Source organism: Muscardinus avellanarius (assembly GCF_963383645.1).
Source record: "Muscardinus avellanarius genome assembly, chromosome: 21".
Taxonomy (NCBI): domain Eukaryota; kingdom Metazoa; phylum Chordata; class Mammalia; order Rodentia; family Gliridae; genus Muscardinus; species Muscardinus avellanarius.
Window position 1 is genome coordinate 17,466,350 of NC_137807.1, and position 21,232 is coordinate 17,487,581.

At 42.7% G+C, this 21,232-nt stretch overlaps 1 protein-coding gene across 1 annotated transcript in view; it reads right to left on the reverse strand.

Moving 5' to 3' along the window:
* The window catches only part of MTMR3 (myotubularin related protein 3), a gene marked incomplete at both ends in the record, with an annotated part of 70,587 nt that overhangs the window by 35,330 nt on the left and 14,025 nt on the right, over positions 1-21,232 (reverse strand). Inside the window, 5 exons of the mRNA XM_080717790.1 lie at positions 1,558-1,724; positions 5,928-6,010; positions 10,335-10,367; positions 14,539-14,655; positions 15,477-15,566. Coding sequence (XP_080573916.1) covers positions 1,558-1,724; positions 5,928-6,010; positions 10,335-10,367; positions 14,539-14,655; positions 15,477-15,566 — 490 coding nt within the window. The remainder of the gene's footprint in view (positions 1-1,557; positions 1,725-5,927; positions 6,011-10,334; positions 10,368-14,538; positions 14,656-15,476; positions 15,567-21,232) is intronic.

The window sequence follows — 21,232 nt, forward strand, 5'->3', positions numbered from 1 at the left end:
ATAAACCAATAAGAACTTTAAAAAATAAAAATAATAATGAATAAAAAATAGGGCTGGAGGTATAGCTTGGAGGTAGAATGCCCCTGGGTTCCATCCCCAGTATCATAGAAGAAAGAAAGAAAGAAAGAAAGAAAGAAAGAAAGAAAGAAAGAAAGAAAGAAACTTAAGATAATGTTTATGTTTTGTGTAAGTATTTATTTTATTTTATTTTATTATTATTATTTTTTTGTGTGTGTGTGGTACTGGGGGTGGAACCCAGAGGCTTTCTACCTCCGGGCTATACTCCCAGACCCATTTTATTTTTTATTTTGAACAGGGTCTCACTAAGTTGCTGAGAGCCTCACTAAGTAGCTGAGGCTGGCTTTGAACCTGTGCGATCCTCCTGTCTCAGCCTCCCAAGTGCTGGGATTACAAGCGTGCACCACCACGCCCGCTCTGTGTAAATATTTTAATTAAATAGAACAAGAATCTGAATCCCAAGCATCAACTGGTGATGGGCCAGGGAACCAAGTGACAGAAGCTAGACGAGCCTCAGATGCTTAAGACGACCCAGGTCTTAGAAGATTAGGGTTCAGGATTAAAATTTCAGGTTTAAGGAAAGAAGTCCCCAAAGTAAACTTTACTTAGGCGGCTTACACACTTCACTGCTTATAAGTTCAAGACTTTGTCTGAAACCCTGAAGAGGCAGTGTTGGGCCAGCACAGTGCTTAGCATAGTTTGCAGAACATGCAGAGAAATACCACGACCTGGGCAGAGCCAACTCAGAAGGAGAAAGACACTGACTACGTGCGGAGCCAAGGAACCTGGCAGATTTCTTGTACAGGCTCAGCACCTCTGCACTTGTTCTTGAGGAAAACACCTGAACTCTGGATCTGCCTCGTCATGTGCAGGCAGAAAGGTGACAACAGCTAATCTGCGCCTTGACGTCCTGTAATAACAAGAGGCCACTTTGTATTTTACACATTTCCTTGCTCCCTATTCTCACACCCCTGGTCCATGCTACTTGCCGTCTAATGTTCTTTTCCCCATTCATCAACAAGGTGCCTCTTCAGCCTTCAAAGCTCACTCAAAAGCCACTTTTTCTGGGTGCCATGGCACACACCGTAATCCCAGTGGGAGGGTTTACTTGGGAGGCTGAAACAGGGGGATCCCAGGTGCTAGGCCACCTTAGCAACCTAGCAAGACCCTGTTTAAAAACAAAACAAAACAAAACAATGTAAAAAGGGCTAAGAGTATACCTTGGAGGTAGAGTTCAATCCCCAGTGTCCCCCCCAATTCTGATGTAAAGTCTACCCAAACTCGTACACAAAACTCATATCTCTTTTCCAATAAAGTCCCATGATATCCACAAACATTGTTACGTTGGTTTTTTAGGCCTACTATGCGATGCCAAATCTAGTGTCCTTCCCTTCCCCTAGAAGGCAGGAAACACGTTCTATTAAGCTTAGAAGACTAACGGGTATGAGCTAAGCACTCCATAAAGGATACAGTAGCTGAGTGCCTGAGCGCACAGGCACCCCAGAGCCCTGGCCACTCGCACATCCCAGAACAGCCTACCCGGTCTGCACAGGTCCCCGTGCTGCTCTTTCTCACTGGCGTAGACCTCCATGCACCAAGCGTGGTATGCGAAGGAGAAGAGATCTTCTATTTTAGTAGGTGGTCGGATTGCATTGTTCAGTCGCTTAAGCCACTCTTGACACTGTTCAAAGGTTGAAAACTGACACCTTCGAAAAGCCAAAAAGGTATGAATGTAATCAAAGGACAGCTGCCTATCAAATGTAAGAAAAGCCACCATTTCAAGAGAATCTACAGAGAAGTCGGAACTCAACAGAGAAAGCATCGGAGGTGGCCATTCACATATCTACTACCGTTTATAATAAAAGCAGGTCCAACCATTTTTATCCAGGAATGCAAAATGTCAAAAAAGAGAAAAACTGGACACAGAGAAAATCTACTCTTTAATGTAATGACTTACCTCCTGGGATTGATGGCAAGTATCAATTATCAAAGTCAATGGCAGTTACTCTAATATATGAGGTTTCCTTCTACTTCTTGAATCAGTATTATGGTTTTCGCTCTCAAAATACATATTTTGAAAAAGTCTTTTTTGTTTTTTTATGACATAAAACAAACCACAACACTACTTTTAGCTAGTTAGGCAGTAATTCCAAAATTTGTTTAGCAGTAAAAACAAATCAGTACATTCAGATACAAAATAAAAGATTGCACTGAAGCCTTCAGCTGTGACCATGCGGCACACAAATGGCAACTAGCTGTTATGTACAATTAAGAGATCAAAACAATTAGTGTAAACTGATTTTGGGTGGGTTTGTTTAAGCCATTTGACTTTTTTTTTTTTTTTTTTTGGTGGTACTGGAGGTGGAACCCAGAGGCTTTCTACCTCCGAGCTATGCTCCCAGACCTTTTTTATATATATATTTTTTATGTGGAAACAGGGTCTCACTAAGTTGCTGAGAGCCTCACTAAGTAGCTGAGGCTGGCTTCGAACCCGTGCGATCCTCCTGTCTCAGCCTCCCAAGCGTGGGGGTTACAAGCGTGCGCCACCACGCCCGACTTGCCATTTGACTTTTTTAATACAATTTTTAAAACTGAGTAAATCAGTTTTTTACACGCTGAGTAATCACTAGTATCTATCAAAAGTAAGCCAACAAGTGCTGTGTGTATTTATGTCACCGTCAATATGACTTACATTATGATGTTATACTATCCTGCATCAATAAAAGCATATAAAAATAAAGCAAGCCAACCCTCACTAGCTAGGAAGAAACTTAAATACCTACCATAAAACTAAGGAGGGCACTTAAACCTCTCCCTTGTCCCACTTTTCCCCTGGGTGTGGTGGTGCACGCTTGTAATCCCAGCACTTGAGAGGCTGAGATAGGAGGATCCGGGGTTTGAAGCCAACCTCAGAAACTTAGTGAGGTTCTCAGCAACTTAGATCCTGTTTCTTAATAAAAAAACAAAATGGGACTGGGGATGTAGCTCAGAGGTAGAGGCCCCTGGATTCCATCCCCAGTACCAAAAAAAATGTAGCTCGTCAATATGCCAATACACTATGTTTATTGAACAAATCAAAGGAATAAAGTCAGAGTGTGCAGAATTAAAAATGTTCTAGAGCTTTTTTTTGGGGGGGGGATACTGGAGATTGAACTCAGGGGCATTCTACTTCTGAGCTCCCAGCCCTTTATTATTATTATTATTATTATTAGTAGTAGTAGTAGTAGTAGTAGTAGTTGTTGTTGTTGTTGTTGTTGTTGTTTTTAAATGGTCTAAGGTTGCCAAGAGTCTTGTTATGGTGCTGAGAGACCAGCTAGAGCTACTAAATTTTAAAACATATTTCAAAGCCAGGCATGGTAGCACACACTTGTAATCCCAGTACTTGGGAGGCTGAGACAGGAAGATCACAGGTTCACGGCCAGTGTCAGCTACTTAGTGAGGCCCTGTTCCAAAACAAATAATTAATAATAATAATAATTAATAATAATAATAATAATAATAATGATAATAGGGCTGGGGGTATAACTTGGAGCTAGAATGGCCCTAAATTCAATCCTAGCACCGAAAAAAAGGGGAATAAGTATCACATATATAGTATTCTAGCTGAGAATAAATAATCTCAATTTAATCTTGAGGAAACAGTGGTAAGCATAAAATGAGAAACATTCCCCCCCCCTTTTTTGGGGGGGGGGACTGGGAATTGAACCCAGAGGCATTCTACCTCCAAGTTACACTCCCAGCCTGCTTTTAGTTCTTATTTGGAAACAGGGTCTCACTAGGTAGCTCAGAGCCTTGCTAAATCTCTAAGGCTGGCTTTGAACCTGCGATCCTCCTGTCTCAGCCTCCCGAGTGTGTGCCACCAAGCCCAGCTCAAAATGAGAACCATTCTATAAGACAAAAGATAGTATTCTTCAAATGTGAGTGTCATAAAAGACCAAGAAAGGTTGTAGAAAAACATTTTAAAGAAGGCTATTAAGTCATAGCAGCTCAATGTATTAGGTGACCTATGTTGGACCCTGAACTGAATGAATGTTACAAAGGGCTCATTAGGTCCCCCATCAGAACTGGAAGATGGATAAAAGGATTACCAATATAAAATTGTGAAGCTGACAATGACGTTACAATCCCTTTGTGTGTGTGTGTGGTACTGGGGATTGGACCCAGGGACATTGTACCTCTGAGCTATACCCCCAGCCCTTTTATTATATTATTATTTGTGTGTGTGGGGGGGGGGGTACTGGGGATGGAACCCAGAGGCTTTTCGACTCTGGGCTATACTCCCAGACCTATTTTATATTTTATTTGGAAACAGGGTCTCACTAAGTTGCTGAGAGCCTCACTAAGTAGCTGAGGCTGGCTTAGAATTTATACAATCCTCCTGTCTCAGTCTCACAAGTACTGAGATTACAAGCATCCACCACTATGCCCAGCTTCTTTTATCAGTTTTATTTTTTTTCGGGTCTGGGGATGGAACTCATGGGCATTCGACCTCCGAACTATACCCCCTGCCCATTTTTTATTCTTTATTTTGAAACAGGGTCTCACTAAGTTGTGGAGGGGCTAAGTAGCTGAGGCTGTCCGTGAACCGCGATCCTCCGGTCTCAGACTCCCAAATGCTGGGATTACAAGTGTGTGTACCACGCCAGTTTATTATTTTTATTTTGAAACAGGGTCTCACTAAGTTGCTGGTGCTGGCTGTGAACTTCTGATCCTCCTAGCTCAGCCTCCTAAGAACTGGGATACAGGCCTGTGCCTTTACACTGGGCAAGAACACATCCCATTCTTAGGAAAGCACATTAAAGTATTTTGGTGTTTATTTTTTATTTACTTACAGTACTGGGGATGGAACCCAGGTGCATTCTTCCTCTGAGCTACACCCCCAGCCCTATTTTTATTCTTTATTTAGAAACGGGGTCTCAGTTGTGGAGGGCCTCACTAAGTAGCTGAGGCTGAACACGAACTTGCAATTCTCCTGTCTCAGCCTCCCAAGTACTGGGATTACAAGCTTGCACCACCACACTTGGCCTAGTTTGGTGTTCGGAGGCATGCTTAATGTCACTCACTATCAAACTAGTCAGGAAAGGAATCAATCACCTCCCCCACAACACTCTACCCCAACACCCACCACACAGAAAGGCTCTACAAATAAAGCAAATCGGGGTAAAGTGTTAACAATGGGTGAATCTTGGCAAACGGGATGGCAATGTACTATTCTGTATTGTTTTTACTTTTACACTTTAAGATTTAAAATTATTTCCAAAATAAAGAATAAAAGCATATATTGCATATACCAACATACTAAAGTATCCAAGAAAAAACATTTCAGGCACTACTTGGAAAATATCCTCAGCAAGGTTAACTTCCAAAAGTTTTTTGCTGAGTTACTAAGCCATGTATCCTTTTTTTTAGGGGGGCAGGTATTGAATTTGCTAGGTGCTAGGGACTGAATTTGCTATACCCCCTAGCCCAATTTTATTTTTTATTTTGAAATAAGAATCTCACTAAGCTGTTGAGAACCTTGCTACTTGCTGAGATTGAGACAAGGATCGCAGGTTTGAGGACAGGGATTACAGGCATGTGCCGTATCTATTTTTTTTAAGTCAACTTTTTAAATTAAAATTATTTTTCAATATTATATCTGTATCTATTCTTTAAAAAACATTTTCCAGCCGGGTGTGGTGGTGCACGCTTGTAATCCTCGTGATTGGGAGGCTGAGACAGAAGGATCGCACAGGTTCAAAGCCAGCCTCAGCTGCTTAGTGAGGCTCTCAGCAACTTAGTGAGACCCTGTTTCCAAATAAAATATAAAAAAATATGTATAGGTCTAGGAGTATAGAAAGCCCCTGGGTTCCACTTCTAGTACCACAAAAAAAAAAAAAAATCCACACAAAACAGCCACACAAACATACCTGATAACTTTGCAGTCTTTGCAAGTCAAATGAAGCTGGAATATATCTCGGCATTCAACACTTTCTATAAGTTGTAATGGAACCTGCAATTTAAAAAGATGAAATTCCCTTAGATATCAACCTTGCAGTTATTCAGTGTGCCCAACAAGACTGATTAGAAAGATCTAAAAGGGAAAGAAGCAACTAGAACTGCGAAGGTGGCTGGATCAACTGCACTCAGTAACTTAGGTAAAGTGAATTCAGGCCTCCCTTCCTCCACTTCGGAGGCCTCAAGTCACCACAGCAGGGGAATATGTCTCCAAACAAACCCACGAGCTCACGCTCAGCACCACGTTAGCCACCATTGCTGGCTGTGATTTGCAGCTGCACAAGGCTGAAGGGCACCAGAACAGTAATCCTGTTGCTTATAGAAAACAAGTCCAGGTCAGAGTGCAAGTGGGCTTCTCCTTTTGCCTACCCCCAAAGACAGAGTGGCTTATGCTCAGTTAGTGTTGGCAAAGGAGGCTCTTGAAAAGGGCTGGAATAAAGGCTGCAAAGAAAAGATGACTGGACAGTAGCTGCTGGTCTGGCTCCCTGCTCGGTGAACAGACCCACAGGAATGAAGGGCAGGGAGAAGGCCACACAGTGGTCGAAGAACCTGAACTAAGGAGATCCACCGTGCATCCGAACAGGTGAAGAGCCTCGTTTGCCACAGTGGTCTCTCCTCGCCAATCTGGCCAGCAGTCTCTACTGAACGCAGGATTATGTAAACGGGAGAGAGGTATGGAAGAAACAGGATGACCTGAGGATCTTCTGCCTCAGAAACCCTCCTGACTCAACTTCTGCCTTCATACAACAATATCCAAACCTTCACACGAGATGCTGATAAATTCATCAGCGGATATACTTATCTCTTGGAAAAGGGATGGATTACTTTTCTCTTACAGTGTATCAAGCCCAGCCAAAACATAGTTCTGTTCATATTTAGCACAAGAGGGAGACAATCCCCCCTAAGCAGCTGAAACAAGAGTGCTGCCCCACAGGGGGCCTCGTGTCAGCTAAGCCAGTCTCAGAACAGGCTTTCTGCAGACCCTGCCTCACCACGCAGCCGCCAGAGTCAGCAGAGGACCCGAGAACAAGGATGCAGGGATCAGAAAGAAGCCCAGCACCGAAAAAAGTCTAAAAGAATCAGAAAGCAAAACAATACTGCTCAGATAAGTGGCTGGGAGTTTTTACCTCAGGGCTAAAGCCTTCTTGCTTCTAAATCTAAAATCTAGGAAAATTCCCTTGCAATTGTAATAGAACTGGGAATAAAAGAAAGACTAAGAAATCTTGCCTGTGTTCTGAGAAAAAAGGAGCTTTTGCCTTTCTGTTTTTGTTTAAATCCTTAACCCCAAGGTGCTGTGAGAAACTGCAGGTGATGCGGCTAAGAATTCTTTCAAGACCTGTACATCTAAGAAGGAAAGAAAACAAATGTCAGAGATCGATAATAAAGGAGAAACATGGAGATTAAGAAGATGGAAATTAGAAAATGACACTGATTTGTTCTGGAGCCACTCCTGAGTGCCCTATAACAGAACTTCATTGGCTTTATTTTTATTTTTAAATGTATTGCTAATACCTTGTCCCTTTATGCCTTTGAAAAAGTGGCTGCTACTCTGACAACTGAGAAATCTGAGTTCTCACTCGTTTTTCTAGAATTCTACCAAATTATTGTTATTTATTTATTTTTTTTTTGGTGGTACTGAAACCTAGGGGCATTCTACCTCGAGTGACACCCTGCCCTAATTTTTATTCTTTATTTTGAAGCAGGGTCTCACTGAGTTGCAAAGAGCCTAAGTAGCTGAGGCTGTCTACAAACCACGATCCTCCTGTCTCAGCTTCTCAAATGCTGGAATTATAAGCGTGTGCCACCATGCCCGACTCCAAATTAAATTTGTGCCTGCTTCCTGGACCGGCTCTAATCTTCCATGTGCCACCGTCCTCTGCATTCTAACTCAGGTGGCCATGGTTTACGAGTTTCGTGTACAGGACATGAAGTAACAGCGAGTTTACAAATCCGCACCGTGCCTTGCCTCTCCAGCAGTCAGCATCCCGGGTCTCCTGCAACCGTCTCTCCTGGTAGCTAGCTCTGCTCGCACATAGGGCCTGGATCAGCATGTGCTCCTTTGCTACTGAGAATAAATCTTACAGCCCTACAACTGGACCCGAGCGTAAGGGCCTGCGCTCACGCTTCCAGAATAAGAATAAAAGAACACGTGGAATATCTGCCAGTGAATGTGCTTGAATGTTCAATATGCAAATTTGCATGGATTTTAACAACCTTCAGAAAAATGTTGGTTCTATTCATCCAAATCAGATTGGAGATACTAGCAAGTCACTAAAACACCAGGAGCACCCAAGCAGGGAGCAGACACAGACTGTCACATGCAAGAAGTTTAGTATGTAGCAAGAATAAGGACACCCAAGAGAGAAACACCCTATTTTGTATCAAGCCAGCGCTCCCTCTACTCAGGTTCCTGTTCCATGTGCTTCCACAGATTTCCCTCCTCTTCCTTGTAAAAGGCAACACATCCAACCAGAATATACTTTCTCTCCTCGAAGGCTTAGGAGATGACTCTAGTTTTCTCCATGTCCCTCACTTACAGAAAGAATTGCTGACTATTTCTACGATCAGACATACCCAGGAGTCAACCTCCTAAGCAAAGCATTACAGGCTAAAGCCAGTCCACCCCCAGCCCAGGGGGCTGCTCTAAGCCAGCAACAGAGTCTGGGCTGGACTCTTCTGCCTCCAGCCCAGGCACATCCCTGCGTGCAGCCTGCATTCTCTCTTGCTCTAGGGTGACCCTCCCTTCCACAGGAGTTCATTAGTTCCTTTCACAAGTAAGTGTCCTCTCCAACAGTGATCAGCAAGAGAAAAACAGAACTTAAACGAAGATTCCTTAGAGGCAATTCCATCTATAGAAGAAATATAAAACCACTTTCAAATGCTCTCAAGGCCAGTGATTCAATGCTTCCTAACAACTTGTCTTCTTTCTGCTTTTCTCCTCCATCTTTTACCTGCCAGGGAGTCCTCTCTTTACAAGTGCTTTTCCTACTATAAATCCTACCAACCACAACCATGCTCAAACAACGCATCAAACATATTCAGTGCTGTTAATCAAGTTCTCAGAAGGCAAAGGTTACATCACAGGCACTAAAACCTGTAAGAATAGCAAATCAAAAGCAGCAATTTAAAAGCTCAATAGACATGCGCAGGTATTAGTGATCCGCGGTACTGCCACATACCAGAGGGCCCGATTCTCTATTTACCTCTCAATTCAGAATGTGTGTGTGTGTGTGTGTGTGTGTGTGTGTGTGTGTGTGTACACATGCAAGTGTGTGTATTACTTTTAAGCACCAGAATTTTGATGTGGGATAATTTCTATCTTTTAAAAACCAACCACTCTAGCTGGGCGTGGTGGTGTACGCTTGTAATCCCCGCGCTTGAGAGGCCAAGACAGGAGGATCATACGGGTTCGAAGCCAGCCTCAGCTACTTAGTGAGGCTCTCAGCAACTTAGTGAGACCCTGTTTCCAAATAAAATATATCTTTAAAAAAAAAAGGTCTGGGAGTATAGCCCGGAGGTAGAAAGCCCCTGGGTTCCACCCCCAGTACCACCAAAAAAAAAAAAAAAAACACCACTCTTTTTATAACCTAGATGGGAAATATTAATCTAAAGTAAAGATGCAACACTGTGAAAACAAAATAGTCATGTGAAAATGTAGTAATAAATCTAAACTGAAATCTGTAAGAAAATGCGATGCTGGGAATTAAAGACACACGCAGGTGAGCTTCCTCTAGCACAGACAGAGGCCTCTGTTGAGTGAATGCCAGGTCAAGATACATGAGGTACTAACAATAGGCTCTTTCTGATGCACAGGGAATGAAGCTGTTAGATGAAAATGTGAAGAAATGCTAAGAAAAGGTGTTTCCAGCTGTATTTCTACACTTTTTCCTAATGAGCAGCAACAGATTGGCCTGGAAACAGGTTTTTTGGTGCTATGGATTGAATTCAGGGGCATTTTACCTCCAAGCCGAGTCCCCATGTTCATGTTTTATTTTGAAACAGGGTCTTGCTTGGTTGCTGAGGCTTGGCCTTGAACCCGCAGTCCTCCCATCTCAGCCTCCCAAGTCCTGGGACTCCAGGCGTGCGCCGCCAGCCCCAGCGCGCTGCCCTTTTGGAGGGCCACCATTGGACAGCTGTATATACTGTGGGCTTCAGCTTCACCCCACGGCTGTTCTCATCACAGCAAGTCGCTAGACCAGGGCAGCGACCCATGCAGCAAGGACACGCTTTGCTGATTCGCCAAGTGAACATCTGACACTCAAACCCAATCTGTTCCAAGCACGGGTGCAGCAGCCACCCAGAAGCCTGGTGCTACTTACTGGGGTTTCTGAGGCAGCAGACTGAGAAGCAGTCTATTGAGTTACATACAAAAAAAAAATTGTTTTAAACTTCCGACAAATTCCACTGGGAACACTTGTTTACAAATTATCTAAGTTTCAAAGAAATATACAAGCAATTCATACCTTAAATGTTACAAATGAACTCTACACAGACATCCTTTAACCCTAAGAATTGGAAACCTGGTATTCCGTTGCTGTGTGCAAATTCAAGTATGCTGCTTTTGCATCTAAATCTACAGACACCTTTCACCCCGTGTGCTGTGAGACTGAGAGAGCGTGTGCCATCGGTCAGCTACTTAACACCTGGTGGCACGTCATTTTCCAAAGTGCTAAGAATGCAAAGCGGAGTCTGCCACAACCCGGACGGCACATTGGGATTCTGAGGGCTGAAATGGGTTTGACTTAGATGTAATAATCTTTAGGAGGGGCCTCTTGATCCCATATTTTACTGGGAAACTGATCTGCTGAGGAAAGGGCAGAGGGAAGAAGAAAGGGAGCGGCACCATCACCAACTCTGGTCTCCAGCCAGAGATAGATGCAGAGATAGATGCCAGAGATAGATTCCTGGAGGAGCCTCAAGCTTCAGGGACCTTAGCACTAACTGATGAGATGCACGTTGGTATGAAGAAGTGCCAGCATACCTCAATGGTGTCAAAATACTCTTGCGTAATCATCTTTTGTGTAACGCCATTATCCTGGGCTTTTTTTTCTTTTCTTTTTTTCCCTTGTAGTGCCGGTGATTAAACTTAGAGGCATTCTACCTCCAATCTGTACCCCTAAACCCCCTTTTTTATTTTTCTGTTATTGAAACAAGATCTCTCTAGGTTGCTGAGATTCTAAGTTGCTGAGGCTGGCCTTGAACACGTGGTCCTCCCGTCTCAGACTCCCAACTACTGGGATTACATGCGTGCACCAGTAGTTTATCAAACAGCCCGGTTTATCTTGGGCTTTTTAAATGGCAGGATCTATGCCTTCAAGGATTATAACACTAGAGAGAACACTTATATGAGGAATTGCAAGCTGGGGGAAGTAGCACACACTTTTAATCCCAGTACTTAGGAGGCTGAGACAGGAGGATCCAGGTTCATAGACAGCCTCAGCTACTTAGTGAGGCCCTCTGCAACTTAGAGCCTGTTTCAAAATAAAGAATAAAGCCGGGCGTGGTGGCACACGCTTGTAATCCCCGCACTTGGGAGGAGGAGACAGGAGGATCGCGCAGGTTCGAAGCCAGCCGCGCAAGCTGGCTTAGGAGACCCTGTTTCCAAATAAAAATGTAAAAATAGGTCTGGGAGTGTAGCCCGGAGTTAGAAGGACTTCCAGGAACCCCAGTACCACAAAAAAAAAAAAAAAATAGGGCTGGGATATAGCTCGCAGGTATAATTCCTCTGGGTTCAATCCCCAGCATCAGGAAGGAAGGAAGGAAGGAAGGAAGGAAGGAAGGAAGGAAGGAAGGAAGGAAAAAGAAATGCAGCAAATATAAAAGTAACAAATTTCCTTAAGCATTATATCTCAAATCATAATAAGGAATCAACAATTCCAATAAAGAACATATTCATATGGCTATTGTTAGACAAGTGACGACACAGGCCTATTCAATAGAAACACACAGTTTTAAAATAAACTTTAAAGCTGGGTGTGGTGGTACACGCTTTAATCCCAGCATTCAGGAGGCTGAGACCAGAGGATCGCGGTTCATGGACAGCCTCAGCTACTTAGTGAGGCCCTCTGCAACTCAGTGAGACCCTGTTTCAAAATAAAGAATAAAAAATAGGACAGGAGGTGTAGCTTGGAGGTAGAATGCCCCTGGGTTCCAGCCCCAGACCTGTAATAAATAAATAAATAAATAAATAAATAAATAAATAAATTTATTTTGATTTCAAAAGGGGAAATGATCCAATATCCATTTCAAATTCATAATAACTTCAATTGACTTAATATTTACTGGGCAGCATAGCATCAGGAGACAGGCTGGATCCTGAAGATACAAAGATGAATAAATTAAAATTACAACATGCCTAGTAAATGTTGTAAAAGTATGTTGAAGAAACTGAAGACATTGTGTGAGTGTAATTAACTGTCAGGGAGGGCCCGGGGCCCTGCAATGCTTCTTACAGGACATTATCATCACCTAAGCTGAGTTCTGAGAGATGAAAAGTTGCCTAGGCAGGAGAATGCAGAAGTGTGCGGCATGGCTGAATGACCCAGGGATGCTGGTTTGACTAGTATAAAGGGGGGGGAGAAGAAACGTGTGCAGAAAAGCTGGTGAGGACCATTCTAAGTAATATGATCTTCAGCTTAGAAGCAGTCAAGGAACGATGAAGAGCTTTAAGATGGTGAACGATGTGATTCTTTCCAACAAACCTAGTTCTCAAACAGATCTAAACAGATCAAACATCTAAAAATAGTCTCTGAAATACTTAGCCAAAACCAGTATCTACTAAATAAAAGATGACAAGGGAAAATAATGTAAAACTGTATTATTTTCACATGCAATTATAATTTGAGTCCAAACACTTAAATAGAGAATGAACACGAAATTAAATTGGGTGGTCTACTACGCATTACCTCTTTGGTAGTGGGGAGTTTCTAACTGCTGAGACTTTAGTTCTCACCCTTCTTCCTCCATTATAACCACTCAAATCCAAACGGACCCCTTGGATTACAGTGCTCCACGGCAGAAGGAGCAGCAGCATCTCTTTCCTTGATGAATTTGGTACCAGCTAATGGACAGAAACTTGACCTCACAGCTATGATCATAGCCCAAATCTACAAGACACCCAAATGGCTCTTGGACATAGAAGTGCTTCACCACCACCACCGCTACTGCTACTAGTGATAATAATATTATATTATTGCATAATTTAAAATAATAAATGCCAACCACTAAGAAAATGGCAGCCACCTGCTCTTGTCATAAGTAACAGAATGTAACTGGGCTTGGTATCACACACCTATAATTCCAGTACTTTGGAGGTTGAGAGAGGAGGATCGCAGGTTCAAGGACAGCCTCACCAAGTAGTGAGATTCTCAATCCAGTGAGACCCTGCTTCAAAATAAAAATACAACAGAGCTGGGGGTGTAGCTCAGAGGTAGAATGCTCCTGAGTTCAAGCTCCAGTACCACAAAACAAATAAATTAACAAAAAAAGAAAAAGAAGGAAGGAAAGATGTGTCTTGGGCTGGGTAACTTTTAGACCGGTTGGTAAAATGAAGAAAGGGACAGACTTCAAAGAATGCCCAAGTGAACCCTCAAACACACAATCTGCATGGAGGTTTGGTCCTGAGCTCTAACACACTTCTCTGCGCTAAACTGAAGTGCGACAAGTCACAATACCGACCAAGTACAGTGAGAAGAAATAAATTCGCTTGGTGCAAACAAGTGGACTCTGGATCTTTGTAGGTTTAAGACAACGAGTGACAGCGGTATACTCAGTAACTGGAAGATTCAGCTCACCGAGAGGACCTTCCGCTGAAAGAGTATGAAGGCTTCTTTTATGTAATACTGGGTTGAACCCAGGGGTATTCTACCACTGAGCCACACTCTAGCCCTTTTTACTTTTTGTTTTGAAATCATAAGGGACTAACAATAACAATAAAGAACAGGTTGCTGAGGGCCATGCATGTTGCTGGGCCTGGTCTCTACCTATGACCTCCCATCTCAGCCTTCCATGTACTGGATACAGGCACGTGCCACCACACAGGCTGTAAATGCACTCTTGAGAATTGAGAACTTCCCTTCTCTTCAGTAATATCTAGCCCATTATGCACATAAACATTGTACTTAACATCTATTATCGCACTTAGGAGCTACTAGAGTAACTTCATCCTGTAATGAGAGTCTGCAATGAGCTCAAAATACATCTCACCATTTGACTTTTAGGAGTGCCCGCCTATTCAGTCTCTGGACCTTTACAAAGCTTAACGACACAGCAGCACCCACTGTAAATTGTTCGGTGTTGACTGAACAAGGACACCTCAGCTGACAACTAAAAGCGTCATTTTTAAGTAAAGCCCAAGAGTTGCTTTACCCACTTAAAGTCCTTTAAGTGCAAAGTAAAAAGCAGAGCACACGATGCTTCACACGTGCCCGATTCTATGTGACTCCTCTCCTGGAGTACATTACCAAGCTTTTCGACTTCCTTTCTCTGTCTACCTTAGAGAAAGAACAGCTGGTAATCACTTACATTAACGAGAGATTCCTTGAACTTGATGTGGAGTCTATAATTTGAAAGGGCAATGATGGCATCCTCAGCACGGCCCACATACTCTGTGCTCTCTCCGTGAAGTTCAAGGAAAGGAACCTTCAAAATGGAAGAAGAAGCCCTCAGAGTTCTGAAGTGATAAAGCAAGTCTCCACACACAGATGGGGGATGAATGGCTGGCACATCATCTGCCATCCACAGTCAGAGCACAGGACATAAAGGAGTTAAGGAACCTAGACAGGATTAGTGTATACTCACCTAATTCAAATACACCTAGTTACTCAAATTCAGGACTACCAAAATCAAAACAAAACAAACAAAAACCAACAACAACAAAAAAAAAAAACTGAGAAGATAGTCTCCAACAATGACTTTTCAGAAAATAAGTCTTGCTAAATGACAGATGTTTTCCAGCTTGCACGTATGGTCTGGGGAAATACACACATGTACACACACTAGCCAGGAGTGGTGGCACATGTCTGTAATCCCAGTACTTGGGGGAGGATCCAGGTTCGCGACCAGCCAAAACTACTTATGAGGCCCTTTGCAACTCACTGAGACCTTGTTTCGAAAATAAAAATAAGGCTGGGGTGTTGTTCAGAGTCGAATGCCCTTGGATTCAATCCCCAGTACTGCGAAAAATAAATAAATAAATAAGTAAATAAAATAAAAAAATAAAATAGGGCTGAGGTGTAGCTAGGAGACAGAATGTCCCTGAATTCCACCTCCAGTAATACACACACACACACACACACACACACACACACACACACACACACAATTTGCATATTTGCGTGCGTGTATATATGTGTGCACATATATAAATATATATTTGTCTAACGTCATTTCAATCCATCAGCTTTGCTACATCATTGCTATGCTAAGTACACATTACATCATCAAAAGTGGCCTGAAATTACCTGAAGATTCTCATCCTCCCGAATCAGCTGCTTCCTGGGAAAGATTTGGTTGGCCTGGATGCACTCAAGGCTGTGCCGAGTCTCTTCATCCTAGAAAAACCAACACCTTTAAATACTTTCACAATTTCTAGAGGCCTGTTTCTTTTCTACCATACCTATTCACATCATCACAGTAAGACTGTCATAACCAAGGCAAACCAAGAAAAACTAAGGAAGAGACACTCGTCCCCTGAGACTGGGTGTGACGGAGCTCAGTGTAGAGTACTCGCCTGGCATGTGTGGAAGCTCTGCCTTCGCTCACCAGCACCACCAAAAAAGCAAAATGAAAAACCCCAGCCCCAAACTGTCCCAGCCAATAGGTCAGGTGCTGTTATGGTTCGGGTATGTGTCCCTCAAGGCCCAGGTGTCAAAAGCTGGGTGGCCAGTGCTACTGGGAGGTGGCAAGGCCTTTAAGCTGGGGCTAGTGCGAGAAAGCGAGCTCACTGTGAGCTGCCAGGGAAGGGGACAGTAAACGCCAACCCATGGTGCTGCCTTTGGTTACGTGTGAAAATGTCCATATATAAATTACGCTGCTCTATATTACAAAATAAACCCGTTTCTGTTAAGGCAATTTTAAGACAGCAAAACAAAAACAATTCTCCCCTAAATGACACCTGAATATAAAAATAATTTTATACATTATGAATTTTTATGGCAAAGACCCAGGAGACATGCAATCTATTAGAAAGCCCTGCTGTAAATTGTGGCAGATAATGTTTATACACAGCATTTGGGGGAAGCTGTGCTGGGGACTAAACCCAGGCCTTCACTCAGCTAGCCAAGGGCTACAAGGCTTTTTTTTTTTTTTTTTTTTTTGGTGGTACTGGGGTTCCTGGAAGCCCTTCTACCTCCGGGCTCCACTCCCAGACCTATTTTATATTTTTTATTTTGGAAACAGGGTCTCTTAAACCTGCGCGGCTGGCTTTGAACCTGTGCGATCCTCCTGTCTCCGCCTCCCAAGCGCGGGGATTACAAGCGTGCGCCACCACGCCCAGCCACAAGGCAATTTTTAAAATTATCTTTATTAAATTTTTCTTGTGGTACTGGGGATTCAACTCAAGGGCATTCTACTTGTGAGCTACACCCCCAGCCCTTTTTAATTTATTATTTGGAAACAGGGTCTTACTAAATTGTAGAGGCCTCACTAAATTGCTAGGGCTGGCTTCGAACCTGCGATCCTTGTCTCAGCCTCCCAAGTACTGGGAAGCACCACCAGCTGGGCAATTTTTAAAAGAGCAAAGACACAGATAGCCCATAGTTATGGAACATTCTACACGTGCTTTCATTACAATTTTGTAACTCTCCTCAAAGAGGAAAAAAAAGTATGAACACCACTTAAAGTTTTATCCAATGGCAATCACAATCATAAATAAGGCCACTTCGTAGTGTAGCTCTCCAAGTAAAGTCTGAAGAATCTGAGACCTGGACAAGGGTTTAGTGAGGTCAGAACCACCTTCACAATAATATTCAACCCTCATTTGTCTTTTTTTCTACTATGTTGACATTTGTTCTAACAGTGAAAAAAGAACTAGTGGGTAAAACTGCAGGCACTTAAGACAATCAAGGTAGTGCCATCGATTTCACTGCAAATGAAATGATATTTGCAAAACCAATTTCACTGATTAACAAGAAGAAAATATATTGAAGAATTATGGTTGTCTCAAGAAAAAGCACTTGTACAACTGTTTCAGTTACACACCAAAGATTTTTTTTTTCATAAGGACCATTTTTTAGGTGAAAGAACCACTGATGGACCAACTATGGAAATTAAGATGTGGGCACTTGGCAGATCTTTTCTGCAAATGACACTATCTGTTTTGACAATGCTAAAACTTTTGTGGAAATATTAGAACTTTGGAAATCCTGTCATCCACCCCATGAATTTGACAGCTTTCCAATCTACTGTTAAAAAAAAAAAAAAAAAACCATTGTTTTCAAAAATACTTGTGTCAACATTTAGAAGATATACATTGTTTAATATATTTTCCTAGTAAATAATGCATGATGTTTCAAAATCACTCACACATAAGAAATCCATTTGAACTAGAAGACAAGCTAGGGATATAAGTCAGTGGTAGAAGATGCTTGCCCACCATGCAAAAGGCCCCGGGTTTGCTTCCCGATCCCAAAACCACAAAAAAGGTGCAAGATAGATCAGTACTTACAATTTATCAGAACACAAAAAGTCCACTGATACAATTTCAGATTCCACCTGGCAACTAACATGTAAGGTTTTATCATCTGTCAAGTCTTGCTGGTGTATTAAAGAAATATACATAATAATTTGGAAAAGTCACTAAAATACTCTTCCCTTAACTGGATGTGGGAGTGCACAGCTGGAATCCCAGTACTTGGGCAGCTGAGACAAGAGGATCCCAGGTTCAAGGCCAGCTTCAGCAGCTTAGCAAGACTGTTTCAAAAAAAAAAAATTTAAAAATTTAAAAAGCTGGAGTATAGCTCAGAGAGGGAATGCCCTCATTCTCAACCCTAGTACCAAGACGAAGCCCTTAAAAAAGCCTCTTTCCTATCTAATTATCTCTGCAAGGCTGGATTTTCTTCATTATTTGAAATAAAGCAAAGTGTAATTATCCATGTTGTGCAAAGGTCTGAAATGGCCCCACTCCAGAGCTGGGTGTGGAGGCTGAGACCGGAGGATCACGGTTAGTGACAGCCTCAAATACTTAGTGAGGCCCTCTGCAACTCAGTGAGACCCTGTTTCAAAATAAAGAATAAAATATAGGGCTGGGGTACAGCTTGGAGGTAGAATGCCCCTGGGCTCCATCCCCAGACCTGCAAAAAAAAAAAAAAAAAAAAAAAAAAAAAAAAAAAAGAAATATCTCTCCTCCTATAATCACAAAGAACAAAGATAACTAGTTAGATGAAGAGTTATGTAGCTGAACATGGTGGTACACACCTGTAATCCTAGTAATTGGGCTAGTTACTGGGCGTGAACCAGTACTGATACTTGGGTGCATTCTACTTCTGAGCTACACCCCAGCCCTATTTTTCACTCTATTTTGAAACAAGGTCTCAGTCAATTGTGGAGGGCCTCATTAAGTAGCTGAAGCTGTCCATGAACCTGGGGTCCTCCTGCTCACCCTCAAGTACTTGGCATTCCAAGTGTGACCACCACGCCCAGCTAGTGCTGTTTTTAAAGAAGAAATCCTATTTTCCTTTTTCAAAGGCAGTTCTTGACTCAAAGAATGTCGAGTGTTTATACTTAAAGAGAACTAAAATGAAAAGATATGGAGAATCTTGCATTTAAAAAAAAATTCTCATGAACCAACAGAATTGTTCGGAAGTGGTATAAAACATGGAAGGAAGGAGATTGTTTTTAAAAACTCTTACTTGAAAGTACACTTTAAACACACCTTCTCAGCATCACATTAGCTAGCGTTTTAAACTCACATAAATGTCATGGCCTAAACTTTTACTATCTCTTACAGAGGTGCTCATTATTTCTCTAAGCCACTCCTGACCCAGTTTCTGCTGAGCCTTAAACAGCTCAGAATGGAAATAAAGCAGCAGGCTTTTAAGAAGAGAGGAAGCCAGTTGCAGTGGCACACACCTATAATCTCAGTGCTTAGGGGGCTGAGACGGGAGGACTGCAGTTTGGAGGCTGGCCTCCACAATGTAGCTGCCTCAGCATTTTATTGAGACCCTGCTTCAAGATACAGAAAGCTGGGCACAGTGGCACAAGCTTATAATCCCAGCATTTGGGAGGCTGAGAAACGAGGATCACAGTTCGAGGACAGGCTTAGCTACTTAGGCCCTTTGCAAATCAGCGAGACTGTTTTGAAATAAAGAATAAAAAATAGGGCTGGGTGTGTAGCTTGGAGGTAAAATGCCCCTGGGTTCCATCCACAGTACTGCAAAAAATAAATAAATAAATTGTGTGTGTGTGTGTGTGTGTGTGTGTGTGAAGGGCTAGGGGAGTAGTTCTCAGGTAGAAGAGGGAAGACAGGAAAAGAGAGGAAGGGGAGGGAGGGAGGACGAAAGGGAAGGGAAGGAAGGAGAGAAAGCAGGAGCGAGAGCGAGCGCCATTCTTGCAGCAGTCGGCTGGGTGCTAGCCACCATCAGTGCATGTAATGATCAAGGCAGCGACTGAAAACCGAAAATGGAATGAATGGTGTTCAATGCAAGAGAACTGAGAAGAGGTTCAGCAAAGCAAGAACATCCAGTATTTACCTTCAGCCAAATCAAATAGCTGCTCTTTTTAAAAGCTATCGTCTCGGCTCATGTTACCTCTGAGGCTTCAGGAAAAAAATCCCTTATACACAAAAATGCATTTAATCCCAAAAGTTTAATTAACAAGAGGAACAAATCCACAGACTTTTAAAAGGCTGATTCAAAAACTACTTCACTGAATAGTTAGAATTTTCCACTTTAAGGGTGGGCATGGTGGCGCAGCTTGTAATCCCGGCACTGGGGAGGCAGAGACTAGAGGATCGCAGTTTTCGGACAGCCTCAGCTACTTAGTGAGGTCCCTCGCAATTCAGTGACACCTGTTTCAAAAAATATAAAAACTAAAAAATAGGACGGAGGATGTAGCTTGGAGGTAGGATGCCCCTGGGTTCCATCCCTAGTACTGCAAAATAAACAAGTAAATAAATAATCCAGTTGAATTAACTGTTTAAATCTATTCCAGTTTCTGTTAAGTTTTATATGTTAAAAAAGGAAGCCAAGCCGGGCGTGGTGGCGCACACTTGTCATCCCAGCATTTGGGAGGTTGAGACTGGAGGATCGTGGTTCGCGGACAGCCTCAGCTACTTAGTGAGGCCCTCTGCAATTCTGTGAGACCCAGTTTCAAAATAAAGAATAAAAAATAGGGGAGGGGATGTAGCTCGGAGGTCGAATGCCCCTGGGTTCCAATCCCCAGACTCACACACCAAAAAAAAAAAAAAGAATTAAAAAGTAAAAAATAAATAAAAAAGGAAGCCAAAGCTGGACGTGGTGGCACAGATTTGAAATCCCAGTACTTGGGAGGCTGAGACAGGAGGATCACAGGTTCAAGGCCAGCCTCAGCTAGTTAGTGAGGCCCTCCACAGTGTAGTGAGGTTCTGTTTCAAAATAAGGAATTAAAAAAAAAAATAGGGCTGGGAGTATGGCTTGGAGGTAGAATGACCCTGGATTATATCCCCGGTACTGCAAAAAGTAAATAAATAAAATAAAATAATAAAAAGGAAGCCCAACTTGACACAGTTGATAGGATGGGGAACTGGGAGGAGACAGAACAAATTAAAAAGTGGTGATCTAATAAGAGGTTGGGAACAATTTCTTGAGGACTCTAAGCAGTGATCTCTAGTACTAGAGAATGTGCTCCACACCGTGGATTTCCTGTTACTAAAGCATTAGGCAGGAGGACTCTGGAGATTTTAGTCTCTACCCAGCTCTGAAAGGATGCATCAGCCACAGTTCCAGGCTACGTTATTGGCTAAACTAGGCAGATAAGAGTATCTTGCCAGGCTTGGGAGGCGGAGACAGGAGGATTGCGCAGGTTCGAAGCCAGCCGCGCTGGCTTAAGAGACCCTGTTTCCAAATTAAGAATATAAAAAAAATAGGTCTGGGAGTGTAGCCCACTAGCCCAGAGGTAGAAGGGCTTCCAAGAACCCCAGTACCACCAGGGGAAAAAAATAAATAAATAAATAAAAAATAGGGCTGGAGGTGCAGCTCAGAGGTAGAATGCCCCTGGGTTCCATCTCCAGGACAAGGGGTGG